Source organism: Rhodamnia argentea, chromosome 10 (assembly GCF_020921035.1).
Source record: "Rhodamnia argentea isolate NSW1041297 chromosome 10, ASM2092103v1, whole genome shotgun sequence".
NCBI lineage: Eukaryota > Viridiplantae > Streptophyta > Magnoliopsida > Myrtales > Myrtaceae > Rhodamnia > Rhodamnia argentea.
The window spans coordinates 13,395,118-13,408,149 of record NC_063159.1 but is presented as its reverse complement, the minus strand read 5'-3'; the positions used below and the strand labels follow the sequence as shown (position 1 = coordinate 13,408,149).

The window sequence follows — 13,032 nt, the reverse complement described above, 5'->3', positions numbered from 1 at the left end:
GACGATGTATATAGAAGAAATTATAGAATGTGCATACCAAAATCGAATCAAACCATGGCAAATTTATTGGATTCCTTGCGTACTTATTTCGTTTGCCATCAAAATGAATAGGCAATTGGCATATGCTTAGGCGGATGATATTTTTTTACCTTTGATTTAAATTTAAAATTTCACTCAAAATTTGCAAATAAAATAAGGTTTTCTAAGTTTCACAATTTTCACGGGTCGATGCGTGAATCTTTTGAAGCATGTCAACAAGTGTTTCATAATTATTAATAGTCAAAGTATGAATTCGCCAAATTTTACAAAAAGAAAATTAAAAGTAGAAGCAATCTTAAATGAGTCCAAAACCAAAGAACCCTCCCCAAGTTGCCGCACACAGCTTCCTCCTATAAATACAACTCTCCACGCCTCCTCCTTCCTCACTCAACCAAACCTCATTGCCACCGCAGCAACCTTCAACAATGTCCCCTGCCCGCCTCATCCTCCTCCTCCTCCTGCCCCTCCTCTCCTCCTTCCTCCTCCGCCCCGCCTCCGCTGTCCTCTGCCACCCGGAGGACAAGGAGGTCCTCCTCCGTATAAAGTCCGCCCTCAACAACCCCTACCTCCTCGCCTCCTGGAACCCGGACACCGACTGCTGCTACTGGTACTGCCTCAAGTGCGACCGCAAGACCCACCGCGTCATCTCCCTCTTCTTCCTCGCCTCCGACCTTCCCGGCCAATTCCCTTCCGCCATCAGCGATCTCACCTACCTCCAAGACCTCACCCTCCACAAGCTCTCCAACTTCTCCGGCCCCATCCCAGAGTCCCTCACCAAGCTCAAGTACCTGAATTTCTTGAGTCTCGACTGGCTCAACCTCACCGGCCCAATCCCGTCCTTCCTCGGTCAGCTCAAGAACCTCACCTACCTCAACCTCTCCTTCAACAAGTTCACCGGCGGCATCCCCACCTCCCTCTCCACCATCCCCGGCCTCGGCTACGTCGGCCTCGACCGTAACCAGCTCACGGGGAAGATTCCGGCTTCCCTCGCCAACCTCAAGGGAAACAACCCCTACCTCATCCTCTCCCACAACGGCCTCTCCGGCGAGCTCCCGGCGACCTTCGCCGGCGTCGACTTCGGGAGGCTCGACCTGTCCCGGAACAGGCTTCAGGGGGACGCGTCGCTGCTGTTCGGGAGGAGCAAGAGCACGTCCATCATCGACATCTCGAGGAACCAGTTCGAGTTCGACCTGTCGAAGGTGGAGTTCAACGAGAGCCTGACGTCCCTGGACATGAACCATAATAAGATATATGGGTCGATCCCGAAGGCCATGGCGGGTCTGGAGCTCCAGTTCCTGAACGTGAGCTATAACCGGCTGTGCGGGGAGATTCCAGTGGGCGGGCGGCTGCAGAGCTTCGATGCCTCAGTGTACATCCACAACCGGTGCCTGTGCGGTGCTCCTCTCCCCAGCTGCAAGTGAGAAACAGGGCAGAGCTTCGCTGATGCTCTAAGATTTGAGCGAACCAGTGGGTAAACTTATGTTATTTTCAAGTTCTTAGTGGTGCAATAACTCCACGTGAGTGGTTGTCATGTTTCGAGGTGATGTATTTTGCAATGCAAAACAATGCGAGTTTGTTGTTCTTTTATTGAACTCTATCACCTCAAATTAACAGCCTTGTCCATAATAAGATCAAGTATGCTTTCGTTATATTTTCATTAAAAGATTTAGTAAGTAAATATACCATTTTTAAAATTAAAAAAAAAAAAAAAACTCTTTCCATCCGTAGTATTTGTTCATGCTATTGGGTTCGTGGCCATCCAGACATTATTGGGCTTCCCAATAAAGTTCGAGCGTTTTTTGGAAAAAGAAAGTTCAAATCCATAGACCTATAAAAGAAGATGATTTAATGACTTTCCACGCAATATAGCTTAACACGTTAAGCACACTCTTGCTGGCTATTCACCTAGCCTAATGCAAGGCCGGCGGAATCAAAACTCCAACTCGTTCAAAACTCTTGCACGTCCACTCTAACATGTTCCTTCAAGATTTGGACTCCGCTGCTCGTCGTCGGTGGGGCTGAAGATAAGATAACATGGGCGGTCAAGGGTCAAAGTCAAACTAATAAGGCAAGTTGAGCCCTTGGTCAAGTGGGTGCTTATTTCTCTTATTGCGCTATGAAGTTTTTTGGCATACAGCTTGCATGGAGGGGCCCCGTATATCTTTACGATCCATATCAGCCTTCTTCTTTTCCTTTTTGGGTTCAGAACGGTGGGGCTGGTTCAGCAGTTTTGTTTTTGGTGCCCCCACCAACTATTCGTCCTTTCAACGGATCCGATCCGATCCGATCCGACAACTTTCGCGTTGTTTTCGGACCACGCCTTCTGTCAGTTATTTTCTCGTCCATTCGGTCCCTCCACTCCACACCCCACGTCGTACAAACAGCCCAGGACGATGGTGATCGCCACAGAGTTCCTGCAAACGCTCCGTGACCGCCGATTGATTGGCTGTCAATTAAGTAACATCAACTAAAAAAAAAAAAACTAAGTGATATCAACATCGACACGCGACATAACATGTCGATACGTTATGTAGTTAAAAATAAAAATTTCGATACGTATACATGATAAATTATCATTTACATATAAAAATATTAGTAGTAAGTTTTTTCTTCTTTTAGAGGTTCACGGTTATTTTTTTAGGTGGCTGTGTATATTAATTTTGGAGTGATTAGATATATAACTTAAGTATGTATGTATGTATGTATGTATGTATGATGTAAATTTATATTTTGATGCATGATTTATTGAAAATGCTTAAAATTGACATTGTGTGTCAAAATGGCGAATAGGAATGCTAGACTCGCGTGTTAATGGCGTATCTGAAGGTCTAACCAAGTGTCCATTGCATGTCGGAAAGTGTCAAAGAGAGCATCGGAGAATGTCGGACACGACATAAAGGCCCTTGAAAAATGTGGGTGCTTCTTAAGCTGTGACTATGAGAGCGGCTAGCACCGACTGTTAGCCATTGCGGTCACCCCCAACGCCATCGCCAATTGGGAGCAGATTACGATGGCCTCGTCCCTTGGCCGTCCCGGGAAAAAATTGCCAACAAATGAAAAACTGCATCATTTCCAACACGATGTTTGGCATATTCCCACTTCATCGTATCAAAAGTAAGCTTCTCGTTTCAGACGACTCAATTTGGAACGTGAGCTCTCGTATTTGCTTTTTTTTTTTTTTTCAACACGCTTTCCACCCAAAATAATGGGCTGTTCCTTTTCAATAAACAACATTCTCTTCCTAGATTAGAAGCTAAAAGTCCAATTTAAGTCTTTAAGAACAAAAGATTAAGAAAAGATTAAGAAAGTCAGGATCAAGTCAGGATTTCACTCGAAACTCAGCGCCGCCATAGTTGAACTGAATTTTTTTAGCTCAACCGGCCAATCGGATTCGAAGCTAAGACACTATATTTTTGCTTTTTGGCTTCTAAAAAAATAAATAAATCAAAGGCAGGTATTTTACTTTTCTCTACAAATGCTACTTAAAAATTGAAATATTATACGCAAGTTTATGCGTTACGTTGATAGAGTTTCGGTTGCTTAGGATTGAAAAAAGAGAGCCAGAATATAAAGGTTTAAGAAAAGCAAAGGATGAACGATAAGATTCACTCGAAAAAATTATCCAAAAAATCCTAAACTATTGAACTTTTCCAATTTAGTACTCTTTTAGTTTTGGCAATTAAGTCCTAAATATTTTTATACATTTTTAATTGAGTTCATTCCAACAATTTTGAACGAAAATCATTGATGTGGCATGGTCTGTGCTGAGGTGGACAAGTCTTACTAAAATCTTATTATTTTTAGGATTTTTTTATCTTTTTTTGTTCTTTTTTTCCCCTTTCTTCGTCCTTTTGCCGGTGGCTACGTGGGTTGTCGTCACCTGGGCTAGGGTCGCCATCAGCCGTCATAGACGAGGCCCGACTAGGCAAGGGTGAGAAGAAAGATAGAAAAAGAAAGAAATAAAAATAAATAAGTCAAATAAGTATAAAAATATTTATTAAAAATTATGTTCGTTAGTACCGATAATGTAACGTAGGACGATAATCAATTAGAGATTTGCACTATTAAAAGAGACATAGCATAATAGCGCTATAAAAAGCAAAATGAACATGATTTTTCAAACGAATTACTCTTGAGTCTAAGCCTGTCACCGCCCTTTATCACCATATGATTGAACACCAAACCCTTCAAAACTGCAATTGGCCTCGAGGACACTGATAAGTACTTGTGGCGTCAGTAAGGAAATACCAGCTGGAATCGTTTTCTTGTTATCCTTTCTTTATCTTTTGGTAAAAAGACCAATGTCGTCATCTTCGTCGTTGTTTCCCTTGTTTAATCGATCCCAGTTGCCACGAGTAACTTGATGATGTTCCTATAAATGGAACTCGCCCCAGCCTCCTTATCATCCAAAGCTGTCCACCGCAACCCACCGCCGTCTACAATGTCCCCCCCCGGCCTCCTCTCCCTCCTCCTCATCCTCCTCCCCCGCCCCGCCACTGCGGCCATCCGCCCCTCGGAGGACAAGCAAGTTCTCCCCCAAACCAGGTCCGCCCTCAACAACCCTTATCTCCTCACCACCTGGAACAAGGACTCCGACTGCTGCAAATGGTATGGCGTGGAGTGCCACGATCAGACCCACTGCGTCGTCGCCCTCGCCTTCCAGTGCTCCGATCTCCCCAGGATCCCCTCCGAAGTCGGCGACGTCACTTACCTCCAAGAGCTTATCTTCCACAAGCTCACCAACCTCACCGACCCAATTCCCCAGTCTTTGACCAGGCTCAAATAACCTCAAATACTCGACCCTCAGCTCGTTGAACCTCACAGGCCCGATCCGCTCCTTCCTCAGCCAGATCAAGAGCCTGACCTACCTCGACCTCTCCTACAACAAGCTCACCGGCGAGATCCCTGAATCGCTGTCCACTGTCCATATATATATATATTTTTTCTTTTTTAATTTATGCATTTTTATTGTAAGCTAAAATTGAAAAATAAAATTGTAAAAGGGCCCACATAATCAAGGTTCTAATGAAAATAAAAAGATTACGTGAATTTTATTTTCAAAATTACGAAAAAATTCCCAGCCGAACTTTGCTTGGGTGACAATACCGTTACTCAACGGAGCAACTTGAATTGTACATGTCGGACATGGACTTTTGACCGACAAGCGTATCACACGGATATTGAAGGGATTTATCGAAACCGAATCAGATGATCACACGTAGAATCAAGAAAAATTGAAATGACGCACGAGATTACCCAGGTTCACCCCAAAATTAGGGCTATGTCCCGCAAAGAGATTTTACTATATTTTTCGATTTATAGCCAATTCTTGCTTACATAATGATAAAATCGAGCAAAATATATATGCCCCAAAAACGGGCTAAAAAACCTAAAAACTCTTAATTCCAACTATACGGGCCAGCTTAAATAAAAGCCCAAACCCGTAGAGGTTTCAAGGCGCCGCCCCTGAACCCCCCCATCCCGCGTGCAGGGGTCACATGTCGTTGGGTAACACTTCGCTTCTCCTAAGCTCACGTGGGCGTCCCCGGTGTGAGAAATAAGGGTCCCCGAAGTATTCGCCAACTCCAACAAATATATGGTGTGTACATGTCAGACTTGCATTTTTGATCGGCAAGCATATCACGTGGATATCGGTGCGTACATATTAGACGTAAACTTTTGACCGACAAGCATATCACGCAGATATGCGGTGCGTACATGTCGGGCGTGAGCTTTTGGCTAACAAGCATATCACAAGAATATGTGGTGCGTACATATTAGACATGGACTTTTGGCCGACAAACGTATCACGTAGATATGTGATGCGCGTGGATCCGCACTATCACGGACTGTCATATTAGCTTTTTTCAATTCTCAATAACTGGAAAAAAAAAACGTAATTATCTTATATCATTTGTTTTCTAATTTTTATTTACAATAAAAAAATAGAGAGTCAAAATATTGAAATTGGATCAGCATGTATCCGGTTTCAACAAATCAAGTTTATGTGGCAGTAGAGTGATCGTCCCACCGTGTGACATGGGGACGGTCATGTAAGCAAATTCCTACATTCTAATATCACCCCCGATTGGTACGGTGACAAGGCATTTGCATTTTTAATGCGCGAGGGATTGAAAGCTACGTGATTGAAGGCCGTGATGCGCAAAACTAATTATAAGGATTGGACTAAAGAAATTAAAGTCATTGAAAGCTTACCAAGAGAGTCGATTAGATGGAGAGTATGTAATAATTTTTTAGTCATAGAATTCGAGGCCTCTTACTGATTTACCCATCACCGTCCATTAAGCGATCCCGTGATCATTAACCCCACCACGATCAGCACGAGAATCCAAGACCGACGACACGTCTAAGTCCGTGCTCATCCGCGCAAACCAACCGAGGTTTCTTGAGATGGAATATAAGTTGGAATATTGAACCTGTGATCTTCGGCTTTCAAATCAAATCCCGATCACTTGAACGATCACTGCAATGGTATGTGTTTGGTTAAATCATTCTGTTTATTGTTTTTCCATTTATTTATTTTTTCGAAAACAGATTTGGAATAAAAATCGATTTGGTAATATAATTTCATTTTTTTCATGACAAAATTCTAGCCCAAAAACAGATTTGAAATAGAAATAAAAAAAAAGATATTTTCTACTTCTCTATTTCTAGAACAGGAACAAAAGTAAAAAAACTCTTCTTATCGTTGGTCCCGGATTCTCGTTTGCCAATCGTCGGTAGTCGCTCCCCGACCACCGTCTACCGGCCGAGGAAGAAGTAAATCCGATGATCATAAAAAAATTGAAAAAAAATTGAAAATTTATGAGATATATGTTTTTCTTTTTTTAAATCGAATTAAATATAGAAATATTTTAGCAAAATAGATCAGGCAGGGTAAAAAAAATGTATTATATGAAAATGGACTGGCTTTTTTTCTTTTTTTGGTCAAAAACAAAGGGGCTGGTTCAGCAGTTTTGTTTTCGGTGCTCCCCACCGACTATTCTTCCTTTCAACGGATCCAATCCGATCCGACAACTTCCGCGTTGCTTTTGGGCCACGCCTTCTGTCAAGTATTTTCTCGTTCATTTGGTCCCTCCACTCCACACCCCACGTCGTACAAACAGCCCAGGACGATGCGTGCTTGTCACAGAGTTCCTGCAAACACTCAGGAGTAGATAGGAGAAGAGCCCATGTGTGTGGCGGGAGGTAAAGAGCATGCTTTGCCTTGAGGGTTAACTTGGATGTTCACTCCAAGTGAACTCCACAATCCCATCGTTGCGATTCCATCGCCCCGCCTAATTCCGCCCCTTAGAAATTAGATAGGTTGTGCATAAACCGGGCTTGTTAAATTTAGACTATCACAAAAAGTCGAGATAAATGATTAACTAACTTGCATCGCTATTGATATGCCTGTTAAAATATACTCTCATGCACAACAAGTGAATTACTTATCCTATTTTTTTATTATTCTTTCTCTCACTTTAGACCAAATTGCCAACCTAATTGAGGAGTCTACAGATACTCCCTCCACAAAGCTTCGAAATAAATAAATAAATAAAATAAGCTCCCTCAACTCCTAAGAGATGAACCGAAAGGAACTGTCGTTCGGCGTGAGCCCGGCCTCAATGAGGATCCTCCGCATCTACCGCCTAATGACGCCGTCGCTAGCCGTGGCCCCGATTGCCACAGTGTCGAGCTGCCCACGGTTAACGAAGTGCTCATGCAACAGGGCCACATACGTGCTTGCTTCTCCCACTGTGCTGAGAACCAGCACAAGACGCGTCTTGACTTGGTTTATCACCAGGAGTAGTCTATCCATGGCCTCATCGCATCTCGTGGAAGCGGCCTCGCGTTCCATTGCCCTAAACACACAAAACAAAATAAATTAGAGTCTAATAAAATAAAGATTTTCAAATTAAGAGATATAATACTCACTTGCCGGTCTTTTTATTGTGGATTTGCGAGCGCGCTTGGTTCGCGGAGAGATATATCTCGTGTCTCTCCTCAAGCAGCTGAGCAAGGTATTGGGGTGGTCGAGCTTCGGTCGGCTAAGCCGCTATGGGCGGCTGAGCTCCGGGCTGCTAACCCGTGGCGTGCTGGTCTTGGGGTGGCTAAGCTCCGGGCGGCCGAGCTCTGGATTGCTTACCTACGGCGTGCTGATCCATGAGAGGTGAATAGTTTATTTCCGAGGGAAGAAGGTTGTGGGTGCATATTTGAAGAAGAAAGTCACATTTCCAACATTGGTCACTACTCACCTAAACCTAGTTACGCAACTGCGATCGTCCTCCATGCAAAAGTGGCCGTGCCTCACCTACTCCTAGTCACGCAAGTTCAGAGAGCGTGTGAGACTAGAGCTTGGAGAGTATGCATAACTAGCGCTGTCAAAAAGGCCCAGGCTGACCCGACCCGGCCCGAAAAGTCCAGACCAGGTCTTGGTCTTCTTGAATAAGGGCCGGAACCACTGAGACCCAAAAAATAAAAGCCTTAGAGCTGAGTTGGTACCACTAAGGCCCAAAAAAACAAAAGCCATCTAAAGGCGTCGAATGCCCTTCTCTGTTTCTCTCCCTCTCCATCTCTCAGCTCGCTCTCTGCAACAACAATGGCGTCTCTCTGTCTCTCCTCCTCTGCCTCCAGCCCTCTCCCTCACCTGCACCTCTCAGAACTTCGCCAACAAGCTCTACGCCAACTGTTCCGACCTCCCTCAGCTCGGCGCCTACCTCCACTACACTTATAACGCCTCCAACTCCTCCCTCTCCCCCGGCAGCGCCTGGTCCATCAAACCCGTCGCCACCGGCATGGTCGGGTCGCAGGTCCTGATGGCGCCCAGGATCAACGGCCCCGACATCTCCAAGACGGACAACATCTCCGGTGAATGTATCTGCTTTTCCTTTGTTCATTTCTTTATTCAGGATGAAACTCTACCTCTACGGTACGGCCCACTACACCTGGCCTTGCTAGTGGCCCCCTCCCTTCGTTACATAAATATTTTAACTCTTTTTTTGTTTTTTCTCCTTCCCTTTCTCAACTCTTGATATTAAACTCTGGCTTTTACCATAAGTAGAGAAGGCCAACTTGACTGTGGTCCTTACACGGCCAATCATGTTTAGAGGGTGTGCACTCTGTCTTATTTACGGCTGCTTGTGACTCGTTTTGTGTTTCATTGTGGGATTATTATGTTTGACAGAATTGCTCCAATCCATGTTCTTAGTGCAGAATATTATGCGCGCAATGCCACATGATGCACATCACATGGGTGTTCTCGTCAGTGCAATGAGTGCCCCTTTTCTGTTTTTCCATCCCGATGCCAGTCCCGCTCTTCGAGTAGTAAGCTTAAGTTATATGAAATATGCTAGTCGGCCTAGTCCTTGCATAACTCCGCTCTCTTTGCTTCGCCATCGCCGACCTTGTGTATATCATGTAATATCACCTCTAGATATTCCATTAAAGATGTTGGAGCTGGACTTTTGAGGTAGCTTCTATCGCATTTTAATATCAAGAACACCGACACAAGTGCCTGGTGATGGTGATGTAGCAGTCGGAATGCGGCACCATAGGTTGAAGCTTGGTGAAATGTCCTTTCGACAAATATGCTTGTCCGTCAACCATCAAGGCTGCTGGTTTTGCCCTGTGAGCAATATGAGGACTTTGACTTGGACTGTTGCAATGACAAGGCTTGTTTTGTGCAGTGTTAGTTTACTTACTGCATAATGTTTGAGTCATGAAAAATACCAAAGGCAGCAACGTTTACACAAAAATCTTTGATTTGCCAATGACAGCATAATTTTCACAGGGGAAACATATATGCTTCTCTACGTTTTCCACAAATGGTGTCCACGTGCCTTTACAGACAGAGCATGCTTGATGATGCCATAGTCATCACTTGTTATGCAAATGGCTGATTAATTATGCTTTTACTGTATGCCAATTGGCTAGTTGTTGTGAACTACATATTGAGTTTCATTTCTTAACCGTGCTAGCATAAGGTGCATGAACAGTCACACAATTGTAATTCATGGTTAGAGTTTGGTCAATTAGAGGATGGCGTATTCATTTTACCGAGATAACATGATATTGTTGTGCTTTCAATTCAAAATATGTTGACGGTCGGTGTATTCCGACATCATTTACCATCTTCGATGGCTCAAGTGAAGGGGATTTATCAGTTAATACTCCTCGTTTTTGCTTCTTCAGCCATTGGCCATGATGGGCGCTTCATTATCAGGCTTGGATGTCGTGGTTAGCAAAATATTACTATTGTGACGCAAGAAATTCTCTTTCTAAGGTAGTTCTCTTTTTTGTTTAGATTCTTGTGCTTTTCAATACTCTCCTGTCTTTGCTGCTTAAGGTACTTTGGATCACTATCCATGATGTTATAGTATCCATTTAGCAGGATTCTATATCTTTTATCACTATCCATGCTTTTCGGTACTCTCCTATCCGGGGGAGGGCCTTGCTTGCCGTCGGCTAGGAAGTACCGACATTCTTTGGGGAAGTTGACTAGTCGAAGCTTAAATCTGAAGAATGCTTGTCACATTTCTGTGCATGGTCGGCTCGCAGCTTAACCCAAAGAAGACTTGTTAACCTAAGAGAGAAGTTGCACTCGGACTCCGATTACGATTACGTGCGGGAATTGAGACATTATCGTCCAGCGCAAGTGTAAGGCTTTGCAGCGGGGATTACTACTCTGAAGTTTCGTGCTGATAAAAATTCACCTTAAAATAATAACCTTTTTCTTTCGTCCGAAAAGAAGAATTTAACCTTAAACGAGCTAACTTTACAGCCAATTTCACCGTACAATGTTGCTTTTACTGCATTCAATGATGCGCAGGAGAGAGGAAGAGGGAGAGAGAGGCCCCATCGCATGTTCAAACGTACTTTTGGATCATTGCTGTAACTTCTTCAATGACAAGCCAATCCTTGTGTCCTCCGATTACTTCATCTCTCCATCTTTCCGTACCTGCAAATATAGGGTCCAATCAATTTGGAAACCTATTGATAACCCGAAGCATGAAGAAAAATACCACGAACTACGGGTACACTGCGTACCTGTCAAGTTGGCATTTTCTACAAGCGTGGACAATGAAAGAATATACACTCATTGATGAGGAGTGCATGCTTATAGGAGAGAAATTGAAGACGTAAGAAAGCGAGTACCTTGATATACAGAGACATTTGTGCGATTCACAAGGGTCCGAAGAACTCTGTTGACATCTACAAAATAGAATCTAATTCTACCAGTACCATGAGAAGAAGCAAAGGCAAAAGAGTGAAATAAATACTCAGCGAATCTGTCCGCAAGAAGGGGCATCTAGGCTGGAGCGAAGTAACTAAAATTGTACCCAAATTGAGGAGAAAGTGCGAACCGATCGGTAAGCACGAGGTTGAGTGAGAGCGAGAGATAACGAAGAGAGAGTCGTATAGGCCGGTTTGGTTGTAAATCCATTTACGATCCATTTATGACTCATTTAATATGGTTAAACTTATTTATGATCCGTGATTGGATAAAACTAATCCATAAAATGGATCAAGGTTAAGAAGTGAGTTTATGACCCATTTTGATAGATTTACCCATGTCGTGTTGTGCCGTCCGATGCCATTTTGACGGATCTACCCGATTCGGTCTTGAGTCGATCGGCAAATTAACTTTTCACTGTGGAAGCAAGCTAAGGTGCTTGTGATAGGCCACGAAATGTGGCACGCCCTGAATCGCCATAACGAGAATGAGAAACATTACATGTGTATGAGAGAATAGTGGCGTTGCACCTTGATTAGAATTAATCGAGACTTGATGCGGAACGATGACGAACTCAAGCGCTACTCCTCTAATCCCTCTTGGAGTGCTAGCGGAATGAGACAATCCTTAAGAATGAAAAAAGTACGTTTTGAATTTCTGCATTGGAGGGCTAGAGGAGAGACTTGAGCCTATTTACATCATGAGTCGGGCCTAACTAGGGCCACCCTAAGCCAGCCATATTAAAACTAATTAAGAATATGTATCATATTTTAATGGACCGACCTATACATTAATTTCAATTAATATATACCACATTAGGATAATTCTAGTAGCTCAAACTAAATTCGATACCTAGGTGTCCTCTTGATCTCCTTCATACAAAGGGTTCTTGGAGATGCTGAAGCAAAGGGTTTGTTGTGGGATTCGGCCCTCGATAATCTTACCTTAAGCTCTTGTCGGTCATGTCTAGGGTTTCGACTTGCCTTTCTCGTCTACAGTTTCTCAAGCTATGAATTTTCATGTCCACTATGGGTAAGCATTAGCTGATATCGGGTTTTAGACTCTATTCAGTTCTTCTGTTTTCAGTCACCCACCTCATGGCTAATGACGTTGCATTGCCTGTGCATTTGATGGTGCCTAAGAACTCATCTTATGCCTGAATTTTCATGTCCACTATATGTTTCGAGAGGTCTCTGAACTATGTCCCTTGCTGGGAATGGAAACGTTGAAATGAGGAAAATTTTGCTGAATTTGAAGCTGAATATTCCTGGCTGGTGTGGATTCTCCATCTCCGGAAGAGGTTCCACTTCGTCTAGTTCGGGCTATGGCCGATCACAATGGCCAAGGGAACTCTCACGTCAATCCATGCATAACATTGTACCCTGAGCAGGCGAATATTTGTACCAAGCTGCCCGCGCTATCTGTTAGGCACACAACAATATTTGCTTTTGCCTACATAAATAGACTATAACTAAGTAAATCCATTCTTTCATGCTGCCAATTTGATCACCAACAAAAAGGGGAAACATCCCTTATTCATGTCCCTTGTGGCTTCCCATATTGGGTAAAAATGCAAAAGAGTCTGTTACCTAACTTGTAAATCCAACAACAAGAAAAAAAATAATGAGAAACAAATAATTAATAAACATGCAGTCGAAAAAGATAAATTTAAAGAGGGAAAGAGGATTAGGCTGCAGAATCAAAGCCATCCGTGATAGCTTTGTGATGCGGCTTTAGCTTCGTTAATTAATCACCAG

At 43.4% G+C, this 13,032-nt stretch overlaps 2 protein-coding genes across 2 annotated transcripts; both read left to right on the top strand.

Moving 5' to 3' along the window:
- The first annotated feature begins 429 nt into the window (after window positions 1-429).
- LOC125316768 (polygalacturonase inhibitor-like) lies at window positions 430-1,631 on the top strand. The gene has a single exon (XM_048286134.1). It carries the CDS (start codon window positions 465-467, stop codon window positions 1,458-1,460), a length of 996 nt encoding a protein of 331 aa, XP_048142091.1. The 5' UTR covers window positions 430-464; the 3' UTR covers window positions 1,461-1,631.
- Window positions 1,632-4,417: 2,786 nt separating this feature from the next.
- On the top strand, window positions 4,418-4,825 carry LOC115733736 (polygalacturonase inhibitor-like). The gene has a single exon (XM_030664368.2). The coding sequence runs from the start codon at window positions 4,418-4,420 to the stop codon at window positions 4,823-4,825; it is 408 nt and encodes a 135-aa protein (XP_030520228.2).
- Window positions 4,826-13,032: the final 8,207 nt, after the last annotated feature.

Excerpts from the sequence above, each read along its gene's own strand:
- LOC125316768 (XM_048286134.1), top strand. The coding sequence starts at position 465 with ATGTCCCCTGCCCGCCTCATCCTCCTCCTCCTCCTGCCCCTCCTCTCC.
- LOC115733736 (XM_030664368.2), top strand. The coding sequence starts at position 4,418 with ATGGAACTCGCCCCAGCCTCCTTATCATCCAAAGCTGTCCACCGCAAC.